Source organism: Pectinophora gossypiella, chromosome Z (assembly GCF_024362695.1).
Source record: "Pectinophora gossypiella chromosome Z, ilPecGoss1.1, whole genome shotgun sequence".
Taxonomy (NCBI): Eukaryota; Metazoa; Arthropoda; class Insecta; order Lepidoptera; family Gelechiidae; genus Pectinophora; species Pectinophora gossypiella.
This window is the reverse complement of record NC_065433.1, coordinates 3,109,300-3,129,450: the sequence shown is the minus strand read 5'-3', so window position 1 is coordinate 3,129,450 and position 20,151 is coordinate 3,109,300. Positions and strand designations below refer to the sequence as shown.

Genomic DNA, 20,151 nt, shown 5'->3' with positions numbered 1-20,151 from the left:
CTAAAACAGTTTCTATTAAACATGGATTTAGATGATTTTATGTATGCTTACTCTGAGCTTTTAAAATAATTTGTTTACAATGCTGTTACTAACTTTAGCATTATTTACTAACTACATAATTTTAAATTAATTACTAATCCGATTATTATTAATTAATTTAAAATTAATTACTAATAATCGGATCGGATTAATTTAAAATTAATAAGTAATAATCGGATCTATCTAATAATATAATAATAATATATATTTTAAGTTATTTTTTGTATTAAAATTACGCCGCGCTGTCTACCTACTGAATATGTATATTTATGTCATTGTTTTAAGACGTGTAGCTAACCCTATCACAGGCTTCGGTCTTTTTGGGTTGCTACTGTAACACTGCATTAACAACAATTTATCGCGTTAACACGCTCTTTTAGGTCTGTTTTGGATAGTGGTGTGAATTAGCTATAAAAACTTGTAATAATAATAAATAAATAAATAATTATCATTATTGTACCATGACTGAGTTGTAGGAAAGTGAGAATGCTATGTAAGGATAATGAATGGGAATTTGATTGTTTATGGTATGAAAGGAGGATGGTTAATGAATGGGACGTCAGGCAGTTTTAAAAAGTAAGAAAGGGGAGTCTTTGGTGCGACGTCGGACGGGTGAGAGGATTTCGGTTTTAATATAAGGTGTGTGTAAAATAAAAAGAAGTAAAATATATCCTGTGTTACTTCTATATCCCACAATTTTGGGGGATATGGCTTATTAGACCTACCTGTCCGGCAGGCTAGTGCGTCAAGGTCTTAATAGGTACATAATTTTAAACCTAAGAAATGATTCGACTATTCGCATTTTTATTACACCACATAGCATGGACACCGCCTACATCAACGATATGACCAAACGTTGATTGATATATCATTAAACGTTGACGTTTCAACGATATGGTCAACTCAAGTTGGCCATTTCATCAAATATGACCAACACATCATGAAATGATCAATTTTACGATCTGGCCACGACATATATAATTACTACTAGGATACAGGCGTCATGTTATGCCATGTAAAAATGTTGTGGAAAATAACAGTAGGTAAGTACGTATTGAACAGAACGACCATTTCAATACAATTAGGGATTATGTTTCAATAAAAATAACAATTAAGAAATAGAAAGAAATAGATTAGTGTTGTAACGTTTATTAGCATAGTAATGTATCAGTCGATATTAGATCGCAAACGCATCACCTTACAAATAAAATATAAACCAGGGACCTGGGTTTGTATCTGACAGCCAAGCAAAGTTTAGTAGAATTGTATGATAATCCCTGGTTTACTTTTCATTTGTAAGGTGGTTAAGATATAATTGTGACAGGCGAATAGAAGCTGATGTAACATCTAACAATAATCTTAAGTGGGTTAGAAAGCATAACGTTACAGTACATACGACGACAAAATAATGGGAGTGGTGTTACGTGGTGCTAATTTTATATAGACGTGGGAAAAAGAAGGCATTTCGCGCATTGTGCGGTGGATATCATTATTATGGAAATGTGAACAATTTGCCCATCCGTGTTGCGAGTGCTTGCGAGTGGGGAATTCGGAAAGGCACAACACGCGAAACAATGGAGTCGCGACATTTCACCTCTTCCTGAAGATTAGCAAGAGCTAAAATTCTCGCGAATTTCATTGTAAGAGTTATAATTTTATTTTTACACACATTAGTCCGATGAATAGGTATTTGTGTTGGATGTGAGTAAAAGTTTAATTATTTTTGTGGCGTCCTAAAATAATACACAATTCTTTCTTATGTTCTCAAAAATGTTATATTTAATTCGCATTGCACTTTGTTGTCGGATGAGAAACGTCATTCTCAGGGACCTTAACCAAGTTGCAAACAATTACAAATGACAGTGGCAATGATAAAAACACAACGTGACATGTCACTTGGTGATAGCCAAGAAGAAGAAGAAAAAAGTGAGATCAGTATTCCAAGGGGCTAAGCTTGGCCTAAACCAATTATATCGAGGCTCACGCCTGTGGGAAAACAAATCAAGATCTGCGATTTTTTCGATTGAATTATTTCCTTTAGGTTTGACATAAAGGCTGGTTTAGAATGATGGAATATCTACCTAAGGATACATCATCCTACAGGTTTCATTCCAACAGGTAATGCCGTGTATAGGGCGCATAAAGGATGCCCACATTACCAACTCTCGAACTATTAACGAAATTGGAAATGAGCGCTGAGTGTTTGCAAAGTTGGCAATATTGGATAAATCAAAAGCAGATTTAAGCCCGTCCATCGTACTATACACACACATAGGTACTCCGTAATTGGATAAAGCTATTTATATTAAATGGGTTCTCATTTTCAACTGCCAAATTGTCGTTGCGATAATTATGTCGTTGTTGTTGTCCTTTTATGGTGATTTGCGACACCCGTATACCTTTATGTTTTCTAATAACTAAATATTAATGTGTGTTTTGTTTTGTCTATGTACACACATAGACGAAGGTTTTACCGAAATAAACTTTTTTATCATTTTTTATTATTATTACTTATAGAAATACTCACTGCCAAGTTTAAGAACCTAATCAGATGATTTAATACTCGAATAAATTAAATAGTTTCCAATCAAAATTGTGTAATCAAAATAACTTCAACATTTGCAGAAGTCTAAATTACATTCGACTACAAACTCACGCCTTTTTCCCACTGGGGTAAGCAGAGACTAAGACCATTTGCTTCGACCTTGACATACTTCTTTTAGGCTGCGTTTCCATTGACGCGGAGCTGTGAGATGTCCAGGAATCGACCAATCACCGTGAAGGAGAGAATGACAAAGCGTCTTCGTTTTTCGCACCCTTGAACGCTGTGATTGGTCAAATCCGCACGTCTCCGCTCTTCTCCGCCCATCTCCGCGTCAGTGGAAAACCGGCCTTACAAGTGTTTAGTTCTTAGTTGCATCATCATCACCAGCCCATTAACGTCCCCACTGCTGGGGCACGGGCCTTCCCTATAGATGGATAGGGAGATCGGGCCTTAAACCACCACGCGGGCCCAGTGCGGATTGGTGGCTATTAACGACTGCTAATGCAGCCGGGACCAACGGCTTAACGTGCCTTCCGAAGCACGGAGGAGCTCGAGATGAAAAGTTTGTGGTCACCCATCCTATGACCGGCCTTTGCAAAAGTTGCTTCACTTCAACAATCGCAGACCGAGCGCGTTTACCGCTGCGCCACCGAGCTCCTCTTCGTTGCATATTAAAAGTTATTAATGGAAAATACTTTCGTTTTCTACAATACGTAGAAATATTAGAGAGGATCTTCAGCTTAAGCTCTGTTCTTTCGCTCCCACTTCAGCTTGAAATGAATATTTATTTTCATCATTTAAGTGTTTATAGAGGCAATTACTACGGCATTAAGGAACGTATGTAGGCAAGAAAGTTCAAGTAGACTTAACCATTACGTCCAAGGGATTTTTTTAAATAGCTTACAAACAGTATGGTGCCTGTCCCTATACCCGAAGGGGTAGGCAGAAGTGTATAGGAGGTATACAGAGTATTAGTGATATCGTAACGAATACTGACGGGAATGATTTAGACCATGATCATGATTTAATATCAAGTGAAATTTTCCGTCGTTCTTCTTCGTGTGGGTTGTGAGGTGGGTTAGCAACCTCATCAGCCCTGGTGTCAGGGTTACTATTGAGCCGCCAAAGGCCCCTGACATGGCTCATGTAACGGCTACTTACATCAGTAAGTAGTAACCGGGACCAACAGCTTTACGTGCCTTCCGAAGCATGGATCATCTTAGTTTCGGACAATAAGGTGATCAGCCTGTAATGTCCTAACCAAACTAGAGATGGCATGGTTGCTTGGATTTGAACCTGCGACCACAGAGTGAGAGGCAAACGTTCTCCCGGCTTCAACTACCTACTGGACTACCACGGCTCTGCCGACCCCTTGGTGGATATAGGCCTCATGCTGTTATGTACCTATGACGTCAAAACTTCCAAAATCCGGAGATACGGCCAAACCCATAGATTTATCTACAGTTACTCATTGACATGCGTCGCGTATTCCCACCAGAACTCGTATACCTATCATGACTTTATGACGACGGCGACGCAAAATCACGCTACTCTATATTCAGTGGCAGCCGCGGACCACTAATGAGCCTATTGTTCAGTACATTCCCTTAGTTTATTCGAAACCGAAACAGTCGAACTCATCCCTATATCAGCTGCAACAAAAACCAAGTAATTACTGTTACAAATTCATTCCAAGTGGAGAAAACTACACAATTTTGTATTCTTTTGACGACGCAAAGAAAGTCACGCCTCTGCCTCGAATCCCGTAAAACCTCGCAATAGATTTTTTTTTTTACTTATTGTAGAATTGCCGCAAACGGCATTAACTACTTGGCCGGACAAATAGGAGCACTGAGGGCTCTCACCCGGTACCTACAAAATTTAAGACAACAGGCCTGAGGGTGCCCAATTGGCCGCGAACCTCGGCTCAGGGCGTCGTCTGAGAGGAAGAATATTTGAAAGAATGAATCGACCCCAGTGGGTTGATAGCGCTGAAGCGCTGAATGAGGGAAATCGTCAACCACGCCGGCGGGGTCGGTATCAGGGTTCTGAAATGTTTAGTGTCGCGAGCTGATGGCCGCCTCTATGGCCCTCGCAATAGACAAGTTAGTTTCAATCCAGGTAAAAAAATCTGGTCTTAATTTTTACCCGGATTGAAACAAATTTAAAGAAATTGAAGAAATCCGGAATCGAACCCGGACATTCAAATAGTGAGCCTAATCCTCTAACCATTACAGCACGAACCTCCGTGCTCCATGTACGAGTCCATTTGAGCATCGAATTTAAATTCAAATTCAGTAGGCAACATCTCATCCGCCTAAAGCTTCCCGCAACCTGCAAAAGAAGCTGCAAGGGAAACCTCGGCACAGGGCACTAGACGTTCTTAAACATAAAATATTGTTATTTTACTAATTTGGCTTATTCAAATTCAAATTCAAAAATATCTTTTTTCAGTAAGTAACATAGTTACACTTAGAATCGTCAATTTTTACATAACGAACGTCTCATCCGCTTAAAACTACTGCAGCTTCTCACTACCTGTATAGCCGGGGAAAAGAAGCTGCAAGAAAAACCTCGGCACAGGGCCCTAGACGTTCTTTAAAAAACTAATAAAATAATATAATTATTAATATCGGTTCTCAGAATTAGACATCCTTAAGCGGAGCTCCGTTCGATAGATTCTAAAAAATAATTTATAAGATATCAAGGCATAATCGAGGATATATCATTCAAGATGACTGACTCTGTGTATTTAGTAATCAGAATTTCTTCATAATTTTTGACCAAGGACTTTATGAGTTTGAATTCGTAATTGGATCATAGGCAACTGATATCCCGTGATTTCCAAAATTTTTAGCTGGTAAATGTCAATAAACGTAAACATAGCTGGCAAGGAGTGGGTGTATATACCATAGCTACCAGACTCCTCTGCCTACCCCTTTGGGGATACAGACGTGATGATGTTTATGTTAAATTAATTTCATGATTTAAGGCTATGGGAAATACTTAAAGGTTTTTGTTCCTTTATCAAATGTATGAATCTCATTTATTTATTAATCATTTTGTTGGGAAACACACATACACACACACACACACACACACACACACACACACACACTCTCACACACACACACACACACACACATACACACGCACTCACACACGCACACTCACCCACGCAGATCATTTGCTCTCACACACTTTTTCTTTTAATTCAATCTTTTTTCTTTTTAATGTGTTTGTATACCTATATATTTGCCATGTTTTAAAATCTTATGTATACCAAAGGGGAGTTGCGAGTCATTCCCAACACAAGTACTCTAGTTACTTACTGGGAAGTCTCGACAACAAACTTCGTTACAATTATGAGAAATAAAACTATTTTTATTTTTATTTTTTTTTATTTTTTATTTATGAATATAAGGTTAATAAAAATGGCTAATAAAGGTTTGATTTAAAAGCTTGTTCTTAACAGACTCAAGAGTTTTCACAGACCTGAATATTACTAATATTACTAACTTCATTCCTCTACGCGTTCCTTAGAAAAAGGGTCTTGACAAACAGATGGACACACGACAACGTGATCCTATAAAAGTTCCTTCCTGTTGAGGTTCAGAATCCTAAAAATGGAACAGTAATATTCGTCAACAGTTTTTGCTCTATCAAACTCATACATATATACATCATCATCAGCCCATAAACGTCCCCACTGCTGGGACACGGGCCTTCCCTATGGATGGATAGGGAGATCGGGCCTTAAACCATCACGCGGGCCCAGTGCGGATTGATGGTTATTAACGACTGCCAATGCAGCCGGGACCAACGGCTTAACGTGCCTTCCGAAGCACGGAGGAGCTCGAGATGAAAACTTTTTTTTTGTGGTCACCCATCCTATGACCGACCTTTGCGAAAGTTGCTTAACTTCAACAATCAGCCTATATACGTCCCACTGCTGGGCATAGGCCCCTCGGTCAACCGGAGGGGGAATGGAGCATACTCCACCACGCTGCTCCACTGCGGGTTGGTGGAGGTGTTTTTACGGCTAATAGCCGGGACCAACGGCTTAACGTGCCCTCCGAAGCACGGAATCATCTTACTTTTTCGGACAATCAGGTGATTCGAGCCTGAAAAGTCCTTACCAAACAAAGGCCAGTCTTACAAAGTGATTTCGACAATGTCCCCATCGGAAATCGAACCTGGACCTCGAGATCGTGAGCCTGACGATCTAACCACTAGACCACAGAGGCTCTAACAAACTCAATCAGGAAGAATATGGTAACAATATCACCGCCAGATTCCGTTATTCAACGAGTAGATAAATACTAAGGTAATCAACATTCACAAAGGAAAGGTGAGATCGGCTGCCTGGCCTATCACTTGCAGTTTCTCGACGAGAAACTCCTTAGCACATGTGTGTTGAATAGTAATGTGGTATTGGATTCGAGATCTGAGATTAAATGTTACGGATAATGTACTGGATTTGTAACATTTCACATGGAAAAAAGCGGCCAAGTGCGAGTCGGACTCGCCCATGAAGGGTTCCGTAGCAGCAAGTAAAATAATATAAAAGTTCTTGTAGTTCATTGTAACTTTGATCGATGTTTTAATGTAAATTGCGGTGTAGGATTTATGACGTATTAAAAAAAACTACTTAAAAAATCTCGTTCAAACCAATTTTCGGTGGAAGTTTGCGGGGTAATGTTATCATTTTTTTTTTAGTTTTCTAATTCTCTTATTTTAGAAGTTCCAGGGGGAGGGGGTGACACATTTGACTACATTGGAAGAATCTCTCGCGCAAACTGACATGACGAATCTATAAGGGTTCCGTTTTTGCTATTTGGCAACGGAATTCTAAAAAGGGCGCGCGCGACTTACCTCTTTTACACGTACGTCAATTCCTTACTGCTACCCAATGTCGCCTCAGTGTATTGAGCTTAAGGAGGGTTGTAGATAGACAGATATACAGGGTGCTAGTGACATCGTAACTAATACTCAGGGGGATTATTCAGACCATGATTCTGAGTTAATATCAAGTGGAATTTCCCGTCGCAAAATTCATGTTCTTTTTACCTTTGATGGGTTTGCTCTTGGCCCCAGACTTGCCCGAAGACATGACGAGGCCTAAGATGGAGCGACCTCGCCGAGAAGGCCTGTTTACTCTGGCCTTAAAAGCACCTTGGTTATATGCATTCGGAAATACAGAAGACGGCAGAGAAATGATTTAATTTTAGTTTTTTTTTAATTTATTATTTTAGGCACACATAAAGCAATACATATGAAACTTTTACAGACAGCATTATAAAAATTATAAAAAAATCCATTCCATACTTTTGCGACGGAAAATTCCACTTGATATCAACTCAGAATCATGGTCTGGATCATCCCTCAAATTTTTCATTACGATATCACTAAAACCTTGTATAAATACATAGCTCATGCACACATAATAAATGTAGCGAGCAACAAGTACTCAATTGCTGATATAACGTCGTTATTTATAGTAAAGAAAGGAATCCTAAGGTCTGAGTCGAAAAGACCCATGATCGCTTGCGAGCCGATTTGATTGTGCACAAAAAACATATAGGACTATTTGCAAAAAAATTGCGATTGGCACATTGTTAATACCCGGAATAAAAATAAACTTGCTTTACAAGTCAGTCGATTACATAAGATTACTAAATCTTTTAAGGGGCAATGTATACGTTTTTGCAATAAGATTCCCATTGACATTCAGAATATGCCTTTCAACTGTTTTAAGACAGTAGTTAAACAAAAACTTTACAAAAAAGGTTATTATAAAGTTAGTGATTATTTAGAAGATATGAATGCATGGGATTAACTGTTTGAGAACTGATATTAGGCAGCTAAATTACTCAATTGTATACCAATATTTTGTTTATTTTTATTTTTTTAAAGAACATCTAGGGCCCTGTGCCGAGGTTTTTCTTGCAGCTTCTTTTCCCCGGCTATACAGGTTGTGAGAAGCTGCAGTAGTTTTAGGCGGATGAGACGTTCGTTATGTAAATAGTGTCAAAGTGTAACTATGTTACCAACTGAATAAAGATATTTTTGAAATTTGACATCTCGTTTGATCGATAGGTTAGCTTATCGTGTTACCTTTTTATTTTTATTTTTCTCAGATTTACACAATCTGCTATCTTACTAATCTTTTTCAAGAGAATCAACTACAGTTTAAAATATAAATTTATTGTAAAAGCCCATTATAAGATTGAGACGTCTAGAACAGGATTATTTTCTGTACCTAATGAAATTAATAGTATTGGTATTTTTTTTTTTACAGAGCATAATCTGAAAGTCGGTTTCTACGAAACATATTAATAACTCGGATTCTCAGTATACTACTAGCTTATAGCTCTTATATTAGGCTTAAAAAGGCCACATTGAAGCAATTCACCTAAAAGAACAATATTCCTATTTGATATTTGTTGACACTGCGCACTTTATTTGTATGCGCAATGTCAAAGTGCAATATTGCTTTTTAGATAAATTGCTTTGTGGCCTCTTAAGACCACCTGAGCTAGATTATGACGAATTGATGACGCGACATTTAATCCTTTATTGATCTGAACACAGACCAAGATTAGTAGTTACTGTTTATAAAAGCATATTACGAGGAAAGTAATTAGTATGAATGTGGATGGAACAAGTGGGTGTGGATGGGATGTGTGAAGAAGAATGTGTGTGTGAAAGATGGATGGAGGAGAAATACATGTTGTGCGAATCACATCTAGAGTGGGAGAAAGGCAGGAGTATGATGATGTACGTCCTGTTTATGTGTTGAATGTTCAGTACTCTAGCCATAGAGGCAGCCAATCCGCTCGCGACACCAAACACTTCAGGACCCCGATACCGACCCCGCCGGCGTGGTCGACGATTACCCTCAATCAGCGCTTAACGCTATCGACCCACTAGGACCGATTAATTCTTTCAAATATTTTTCCTCTCAGACGACGTTCGCGAGGTTCGCGCTCAACTGGGCACCCTCAGGCCTGTTGTCTTAAACGTTGTACCGAGTGAGAGCCTTCGGCGCTCCCCATTTTTCCGGCCAAGTAGTTAATGCCATTTGTGGCAAATCTACAATAAAGCACGTCAAAAAAAAGAATGTTCAGTTTTGTATGAAATTAAAATTATAGAACAGATAAGTAAGAGCGATTTTACGACGATGAAGAAACAATATTAGGTATATCTTTTTGATACTCAGACCATTGTACTCGTAACATAAACATAAATTCATGACAATATTCCTAATGGTGCTAGTCAGAGGAACGACGATCGCATCAGCCCGTTTTGGTGCAAGTTTTTGAAAACGTGTTTTACATAGATTCTTAGAGAAATGTAAATGTCACTTTCCATCAGGGAAGGCGGTATATAAAACGGCGCACACACATCGTATATGGAATATTAAAGAAAGTCCTCAAACGGGAAATAAATATTAAACACCGTAACTGCTTTCACATGAAGTTTATTGTAGTGGCTAGTATAAGTTATAAGTGTAAGTTATAAATGTAAGTTATAAGTTATAAATGTAAGTTATAAGTGTACGAGAGCGTTGAGGAATATGACGTCCCCACTGCTGGGGCACGGGGCCTTCCCTATGGATGGATAGGGAGATCGGGCCTTAAACCACCACGCGGGCCCAGTGCGGATTGGTGGTTATTAACGACTGCTAATGCAGCCGGCACCAACGGCTTAACGTGCCTTCCGAAGCACGGAGGAGCTCGAGATGAAAACTTTTTTATTTTATTTTTGTGGTCACCCATCCTATGACCGGCCTTTGCGAAAGTTGCTTAACTTCAACAATCGCAGACCGAGCGCGTTTACCGCTGCGCCACCGAGCTCCTCTTCCTTCCTTCCTTTTACTCTTTATGATACGTTATTACTGAGTTGGTGGTCATCTTTGATTTCGCTCGCTTCTAAAGTCTTTGATAAGAGTGGAAGAAGCGAAAGTAGTCAGGATCGTACATAAACAGCCTATATACGTCCCACTGCTGGGCACAGGCCTCCCCTCAACCAACCGGAGGGGGTATGGAGCATACTCCACCACACTGCTCCACTGCGGGTTGGTGATGCTTTTACGACTAACAGCCGAGACCAACTGCTTAACGTTTTCTCCGAAGCACGAAATGATCTTACTTTTTCTAACAATCAGGTGTCTCAAGCATGAAAAGTCCTTACCAAACAAAGGACAGTCTTACAAAGTGATTTCGACCATGTCCCCATCACGAATCGAACCCGGACCTCCAGATCGTGAGCCTGACGCTCTAACCACTAGACCACGGAGGCTGTTAGTCAGGATCGTAATGAGTGGAATTCTGTGGGCTCTACGTATATACCCTAACGGGAAATAACCTCACCTAAACTAACATGAACATTGAAGGTATATTTACAAAAAAAAAAAATAACAAAGTCCGCACACGTAATATTACGAATCATCGCTCTTCATGACGCGACCAGTTTAGGGAACATACGGAATTAGTATTTTATTACACAATTTAAGGCACCGGCCTAGTTAGCACGATGATCATGAGTTATGCGCGCACGCACGTGACACGGCCGTCGGAATCGCGGAAGTATTTTCTACCAGTATTACCACTTTTCACCACGTCACTTTTACTAGTTGCCAACGTAACTAACTAATTAATTACCTATAGGCGCATGATCGACGGTATCCATATTATTTATTCGTAGGTGGGACGTTCTTCTTTTTTATCGACAATGATCTGTCCTTCGCTCTGCTATGTTATATGTTTTAGAATTTTATTTAATCTTTCCATTGTCCAAAAATATAGTTATCTTATTATACTTAAAATACTAGCGAAATACTAATCGGTTCCTCGATTAGTGATTAACGTAGCTTGGTTGTTTTTCACAAAATTCTGTGACAGAGTGGTAAATTGAAATGCTGTCTCCGATGAAAAGGGCCACTCTATCACAATATATTGTGCAATGCGCCTGCAAGGAACAGTATATTACCAAGATAAAGAGAAACACTAAATACTCCTCTACAGACACATCTCTATATGATGTTTTTTAAATATTTATTGCCGTTATAATGAAAGATGTTAAATCCGATATAATGAGAAAATGACTTCTTATTGTTGATAAAAAAGAAGAATGACCCAGGTATCCATTCATAAATTTGCACTTGTATGACGTAACTAACGGGCCAATTTGTCCCTTGACGCCGCTGTAACAACTAATTAAAGACGGCAGTATATCAGCGACAGACATTCATAAATCTGTACTTTAATTACATAATTAACAGGAAAAGTTACATAAAACTAACTTCCCGCCGGCGACTTTGTGTGCGTCGACTTCGGCGTGCTCTTTTCATCCCCTTAGGGGTGATACAAACTATCATAACCAATTAATCAATAATTCTTTATTGCACAAACTAAGTATAGGACGCCGGGCAGCAGCGGTATCAGTACTGGTTGGAGGCCGAGGAAATGGATTCTGGTAGGGCTCTAGCTAGAACATCACCGATTGAGAGATTCGTCGGTGTACTGCGGAACGGAAGGCGATTGGGGCAACCACCATTCTACACGCCCTATCTGTGGAGTATTGAAGGCGATTACTCCACCGACAAGAGCGCAGCTCTTAAATAAATAGAGAGAAGTATAGGACATGTACAAACGAATAAAACAAGCACAGTAAGCGGCCTTATTGCTAAACAGCAATTTCTGCCAGGCAACCTTAGGCGCGGGGTGGTGCCATACAAAAAAATATAAAAAATGAGAAAAATAATAATAAAAGCAAAATAAATAAATAATAATAGATGAAATAAACATATAATACCAACGTGAATCTTCTAAATATAATTTAAAGGAGAAACTGACTAACTCACTGACTGATATGTCAATGCACAGCCTAAACGGCTAAACGTAGGCACTTGAAATTTGGAAGGGACGTAGCTTAGGTACCGTAGAGGTGCACTAAGAAAGGAATTCCCGAAATTCCCACGGGAACGGGAATTAGCTAAAAAATCTTTTTGTATGAAAAATCTAAACCGCTTAAGTTAGACGCTTTTTGGCATGCAGGTACCTTAGTAAACTTAAAGCTTAGTTAGTAAACTTAAAATTCCCACGGGTAGTTAGCGGGAAAAAACATTGGTATGAAAACCCAACGCGGACGAAGTCGCGGGCAAAAGGTAGTTGGATATATAATGTTCTCCATACCAAATTTCATCTAAATCAGTTCAACGGTTTAAGGGTCAAATACCGATAGACTAAGTTGAAGGAAACCACTGCTTTATTTTTCCCTTAAAAAGTAGCATGGGGAATGCTACACACAAAGAGCGAACTTTCGCATTTATAATGTGCCATAGAGGCAGCCAGTCACCTCGTGACACTAAACACATCAGGACGCCGATACCGACCCCGACGGCGTTGTCGACGATTTCCCTCAATCAACCCTTATCGCTATCGACCCACTAGGGTCGATTAATTCTTTCAAATATATTTCCTCTCAGATGACGCCCTGAGCGGAGGTTCGCGCCCAACTGGCCACCCTGTCCTGTGCCTGTTCTCTTAAACGTTGTATCGGGTGAGAGCCTTCAGCGCTCCCCATTTGTCCGGCCAAGTAGTTAACCTGCGGCAAATCTACAATAAGCCACGACAAAAAAAAGGATTCATAATTATCGTGTGGATATGAATAAGCAGCAGAGTTGGATTCTTTATTTTTAGGGTTGCAGGATAAACACTATTAGTTCCATAAAAAAATGAAAGTTCCTTGCCGACTTGAGTCTAGAACAAATCACAAGGTAATTTTTTGGTGGTAGTCCCAGTACGCGAGCCCAAGCCTCCATTGTCCGAATTTACAGTGACTAATTCCTTGTTTCAGAACATGAAGATATTTTTTGTGGTAGCCCTGATTGGGGCCGCTATGGCGCGGGAGGATGACTGGCAACCCATCGTCCCACAAGCGTCCTACTCGTACAACACCTACGTTAAGTCGCCAGAAAGATCCTTAGAAGCCAGGTGAGTATTTATACAGAATGGCCTAAAAACGAGTAGTAGATCAGGGATGTTAGGGAGCTCCGTAACTGCAACCGAAACTATCGAATATCCGATATAAAAATCATCCGTAACCGTATCCAAAATAAAAGTTTCGGATAATATCGGATAGCGGCGGAGCCTAATTGAGACACGTTATTAAGTTGTTTTGATCGGCTGGCCGCTGCCAGTGCGAACACACAAAACGCGCATTGTTTGTGTTTTTTTTTCTTCTTTTGTCGTCATAACAAAATATAGAATTTGACGTTATAAATAAAACCTCTTTATTACCTACTAGCTTTTGCCCGCGACTTCGTCCGCGTGGCGTGTTATTAAGAGAGAGATCTTTGTGTGTGTGGGAGTGCATATCAAATTTCAAGCATCTAACTTATGCAGTTTAGATTTTTTCATACAATTTTTTTCCCAATAACTCTCATTTTTCAAAATACAGCCAAAAATAAACTTTATATTTACTAAGGTATGCATGCATGCTAGATTGAATCAATTGATTGAATTGATTTTTTTTAATTGATTGTTCATTGAGTTTTAATTTTAATACACACTTCCTCTCTTCCCTTCAACGTTGCTGTGCCCTACAGGGTCCATGTTTTAGTTCCTATGCCTATGTAACACCCCATTGTACTACATGGAATGCAATAAATAATTTAATTGAATTGAATTGAAAACATCTATCTTACGCGGTTTCGATTTTTTCATACAAATGTTTTTTTCCCGCTAACTCCCGTTTCCGTGGGAATTTTGCAATATCCTGTTGCAACTAAGGTTTAAGTTAACTAAAGTACCTGCATGCCAAATTTCAAGCGTCTAACTTAAGCGGTTTAGATTTTTCATACAAAAGGATTTTCCCGCTAATTTCCGTTCCCGTGGGAATTCCGGGAATTCCTTTCTTAGTGCACCTCTACGGTACCTAAGCTATGTCCCTTCCAAATTTCAAATGCCTACATTTAGCCGTTCAGGCTATGCGTTGATATGTCAGTCACTGAGTCAGTCAGTTTCTCCTTTTATTTAGATTTGATTTTTTCATACAAATGTTTTTTCCCGCTAACTACCGTTCCCGTGGGAATTTTGTAATATCCTGTTGCAACTAAGCTTTAAGTTTACTAAAGTACCTGCATGCCAAATTTCAAACGTCTAACTTGAGTGGTTTAGATTTTTCATACAAAAGGATTTTCCCGCTAATTCCTGTTCCCGTGGGAATTTCGGGAATTCCTTTCTTAGTATACCTCTACGGTGTCTAAGGTACCTGCGTGCCAAATTTTAAACATCTTACTTGAATGGTTTAGATTTTTCATACAAAAGGATTTTCCCGTCAATTCCCGTTCCCGTGGGAATTTCGGGAATTCCTTTCTTAGTGCACCTCCAAGGTACCTAAGGTACCTGCATGACAAATTTCAAACGTCTAACTTGAGTGGTTTAGATTTTTCATACAAAAGGATTTTCCCGCTAATTCCCGTTCTCGTGAGAATTTCGGGAATTCCTTTCTTAGTGCACCTCCACGGTACCTAAGGTATCTGCATGCTAAATTTCAAATGTCTAACTTGAGTGGTTTAGATTTTTCATACAAAAGGTATTTCCCGCTAATTCCCGTTCCTGTGAGAATTTTGGGAATTCCTTTCTTAGTGCACCTCTACGGTACCTATGGTACCTGCATGCCAAATTTCAAACGTCTAACTTGAGTGGTTTATATTTTTCATACAAAAGGATTTTCCCGCTAATTCCCGTTCCCGTGGGAATTTCGGGAATTCCTTTCTTAGTACACCTCTACGGTATCTAAGGTAACTGCATGACAAATTTCAAACATCTAACTTGAATGGTTTAGATTTTTCATACAAAAATATTTTTCCGCTAATTCCCGTTCCCGTGGGAATTTCGGGAATTCCTTTCTTAGTGCTCCTCTACGTTATCTAAGGTACCTGCATGCCAAATTTCAAAAGTCTAACTTGAGTGGTTTAGATTTTTCATACAAAAGGATTTTCCCGCTAATTCCCGTTCCCGTAGGAATTTCGGGAATTCCTTTCTTAGTGCACCTCTACGGTATCTAAGGTACCTGCATGCCAAATTTCAAACGTCTAACTTGAGTGGTTTAGGTTTTTCATACAAAAGGATTTCCCTTCACTACTCTGCTCCTATTGATTGTAGCGTGATGAAAAGTATACTATGACCTGTCCAGGAGTGTGAAGAATAATTGTACCAAGTTTCATTAAAATCCGTCCAGTAGTTTTTGTTTCTATAAGGAACATACAGACAGACAGACAGACAGACAGACAGACAGACAGACAAAAATTTTACTGATTGCATTTTTGGCATCAGTATCGATCACTTATCACCCTCTGATAGTTATTTTGAAAAAATATTTAATGTACAGAATTGACCTCTCTACAGATTTATTATAAGTATAGATTATTTTCCCTCGTTAAATAGTAAACAAACTAAGTGTAGGTGTTATAATTTCGTTGACGAACTGATTACCTATCCCTTTCTTTGTCTAAAATGAGTATTACCTTATTACTATGATTGATTACTGGGCTTAAAGTTCGTATAAATGTCTATCGAATTACCTCCTCAAGTTTAGAGCGTAGCTAGTCATGTAGTACTATATTAATTACTAGCTTTTGCCCGCGACTTCGTCCGCGTGGCGTGTTATATAAGAGAGAGATCTTTGTGTGTGTGGGAGTGCATATCAAATTTCAAGCATCTAACTTATGCAGTTTAGATTTTTTCATACAATTTTTTTCCCAATAACTCTCATTTTTCAAAATACAGCCAAAAATAAACTTTATATTTACTAAGGTATGCATGCATGCTAGATTGAATCAATTGATTGAATTGATTTTTTTTTAATTGATTGTTCATTGAGTTTTAATTTTAATACACACTTCCTCTCTTCCCTTCAACGTTGCTGTGCCCTACAGGGTCCATGTTTTAGTTCCTATGCCTATGTAACACCCCATTGTACTACATGGAATGCAATAAATAATTTAATTGAATTGAATTGAAAACATCTATCTTACGCGGTTTCGATTTTTTCATACAAATGTTTTTTTCCCGCTAACTCCCGTTTCCGTGGGAATTTTGCAATATCCTGTTGCAACTAAGGTTTAAGTTAACTAAAGTACCTGCATGCCAAATTTCAAGCGTCTAACTTAAGCGGTTTAGATTTTTCATACAAAAGGATTTTCCCGCTAATTTCCGTTCCCGTGGGAATTCCGGGAATTCCTTTCTTAGTGCACCTCTACGGTACCTAAGCTATGTCCCTTCCAAATTTCAAATGCCTACATTTAGCCGTTCAGGCTATGCGTTGATATGTCAGTCACTGAGTCAGTCAGTTTCTCCTTTTATTTAGATTTGATTTTTTCATACAAATGTTTTTTCCCGCTAACTACCGTTCCCGTGGGAATTTTTTAATATCCTGTTGCAACTAAGCTTTAAGTTTACTAAAGTACCTGCATGCCAAATTTCAAACGTCTAACTTGAGTGGTTTAGATTTTTCATACAAAAGGATTTTCCCGCTAATTCCCGTTCCCGTGGGAATTTCGGGAATTCCTTTCTTAGTATACCTCTACGGTGTCTAAGGTACCTGCGTGCCAAATTTTAAACATCTTACTTGAATGGTTTAGATTTTTCATACAAAAGGATTTTCCCGTCAATTCCCGTTCCCGTGGGAATTTCGGGAATTCCTTTCTTAGTGCACCTCCAAGGTACCTAAGGTACCTGCATGACAAATTTCAAACGTCTAACTTGAGTGGTTTAGATTTTTCATACAAAAGGATTTTCCCGCTAATTCCCGTTCTCGTGAGAATTTCGGGAATTCCTTTCTTAGTGCACCTCCACGGTACCTAAGGTATCTGCATGCTAAATTTCAAATGTCTAACTTGAGTGGTTTAGATTTTTCATACAAAAGGTATTTCCCGCTAATTCCCGTTCCTGTGAGAATTTTGGGAATTCCTTTCTTAGTGCACCTCTACGGTACCTATGGTACCTGCATGCCAAATTTCAAACGTCTAACTTGAGTGGTTTAGATTTTTCATACAAAAGGATTTTCCCGCTAATTCCCGTTCCCGTGGGAATTTCGGGAATTCCTTTCTTAGTACACCTCTACGGTATCTAAGGTAACTGCATGACAAATTTCAAACATCTAACTTGAATGGTTTAGATTTTTCATACAAAAATATTTTTCCGCTAATTCCCGTTCCCGTGGGAATTTCGGGAATTCCTTTCTTAGTGCTCCTCTACGTTATCTAAGGTACCTGCATGCCAAATTTCAAAAGTCTAACTTGAGTGGTTTAGATTTTTCATACAAAAGGATTTTCCCGCTAATTCCCGTTCCCGTAGGAATTTCGGGAATTCCTTTCTTAGTGCACCTCTACGGTATCTAAGGTACCTGCATGCCAAATTTCAAACGTCTAACTTGAGTGGTTTAGGTTTTTCATACAAAAGGATTTCCCTTCACTACTCTGCTCCTATTGATTGTAGCGTGATGAAAAGTATACTATGACCTGTCCAGGAGTGTGAAGAATAATTGTACCAAGTTTCATTAAAATCCGTCCAGTAGTTTTTGTTTCTATAAGGAACATACAGACAGACAGACAGACAGACAGACAGACAGACAGACAAAAATTTTACTGATTGCATTTTTGGCATCAGTATCGATCACTTATCACCCTCTGATAGTTATTTTGAAAAAATATTTAATGTACAGAATTGACCTCTCTACAGATTTATTATAAGTATAGATGTGGTGTAAGTAATTAGATTTTATCTGTATGTAATGTAACAGTCAGTTGAATAAAAAACTTATACAAATCAGATCAATTAATTGGCGTAATGTGATTCTAGAAAGAGTTTTAATGTTAATAGATAGCTAGCTATAGCTATGTGTAGGTTCCTGTAGGAATGAGATATACCTGTTTAATAAAGACAGTTGCATCAAAATTTTATCATAAATTCCCTAAATTATGGCGCCTACCTACCCTCTAAGTTAGAAAAGTGATCAAATACTAACTTGAGGTCACTCAGTTTAAAAAAAAACATCGAAATCATTCCAGTAGCTATGGCGTCATGCGCTTCTTGACACGATCACGAAATCTAGATTTCCGCGGGAATGAGGTATTTTCCCGCCATAAAAAGTAGCCTGTGTCCGTGCCTAAGATCCTATCTTTAAATTAACCAAGTCTTATAAAATTCCGTTCAGACGTTAAGGCGTGAATGAGGCAAACTTTTAAAACAAACAATTAAAAATCACTAACCTAGTTTTCTGTCTACTGCCTACGCCTTAAGTACGATAGCATAAATATTAATAGGCCATATCCTTTTCTAGATTACTATCTATCAGCTAACTAAATTTCATCAAAATCCGTTGAGCCGTTTAGGCATGATAGACAAAACTCCCAGCAAAAACCATAAAAAAATCACTAACTCAATTCAGTTTTCTGCCTACTTCCTACCCCCTAAGTACGATGACGTGATCAATTTGATCGTACAACCGTTTGTAGATAACCAACTATTACCTTACTAAATTTCATTAAAATCCGTTCAGCCGTTTAGACGTGAAAGAGCAAAAGTCCCAACAAAAACGACTACAAATCACTAAATCAATTTAGTTATCTGCCAACTGCCTACCCCCTAAGAACGATGGCGTGATTATTTATAGCCTATGACCATTTCTAGGTTATCATCTATCACCATACCAAATTTCATCAAAATCCGTTGAGCCGTTTAGGCGTGAAAGAGTAACAGACAGACAGACAGACAGACAGACAGACAGACAGAGTTACTTTCGCATTTATAATATTAGTATGGATTAACTTTGAAATTCCTTAAAAAATAATATCCCTAACTGAAATTATCCGAAACTAACGGACAATCCGAAATAATTTAATACTGTTGTAAACATGCTTCGTCGTGAATTTGTAAACATTTGGTGTTTTGTGATAGATGTGACATTTGGTACTTACTTATCAACATCATAGGTTACTACTTACTGATGTATGTGAGTAATCGTTGTGTCAGGCTTTCGGCGGCTCAATAATAATTGGCGAGTTGGCGAGGTTGATAATTCACCTCACAACCCACACGACAGAGGAAGATTATTATCAATCATTTTTGCTAGACCACATCGAGACTTTTGAAACATTTTAAGATAATAATAGGAATATAAAGGTTTAATACGTAATTATATAATAATATGATAACCGGTTAGCAAGATTCAATTTATGTAAGTACTTAGTCGGCTTTCTAATACTAATCTGATCAGAGATAAGGCGAGCGTAAAATTCAAAAGTGAATCGTATCCAAGTGTTGGGTACGAGTTACTTAACTGTTGTTATAGGATCACTTAATAACAATTTTGTCGAAACGTTTATTTATCCTTTATAGTTTAAATTTGGTACCGGTTGAGAGCCCTCAGCGTTCCTTTTTAGTCCGGCCTCCGTGGTCCAGTGGTGAAGCGTTGGTCTCACGATCACGGTCCTGGGTTCGAATCCCAATTAGAAACATCACAAAAATCACTTTCTGATCCCTAGTTTGGTTAGG

At 38.6% G+C, this 20,151-nt stretch overlaps 2 protein-coding genes across 16 annotated transcripts in view; one reads left to right on the top strand and one right to left on the bottom strand.

Moving 5' to 3' along the window:
- LOC126380060 (coiled-coil domain-containing protein AGAP005037) overlaps nucleotides 1-20,151 on the bottom strand; it is a 246,107-nt gene that overhangs the window by 79,283 nt on the left and 146,673 nt on the right. The window lies entirely within an intron of this gene.
- LOC126380094 (uncharacterized) overlaps nucleotides 1-20,151 on the top strand; it is a 44,113-nt gene that overhangs the window by 10,131 nt on the left and 13,831 nt on the right. The window contains exon 2 of the mRNA XM_050029319.1: nucleotides 13,448-13,584. Coding sequence (XP_049885276.1) covers nucleotides 13,451-13,584 — 134 coding nt within the window. The 5' untranslated portion in view covers nucleotides 13,448-13,450. The remainder of the gene's footprint in view (nucleotides 1-13,447; nucleotides 13,585-20,151) is intronic.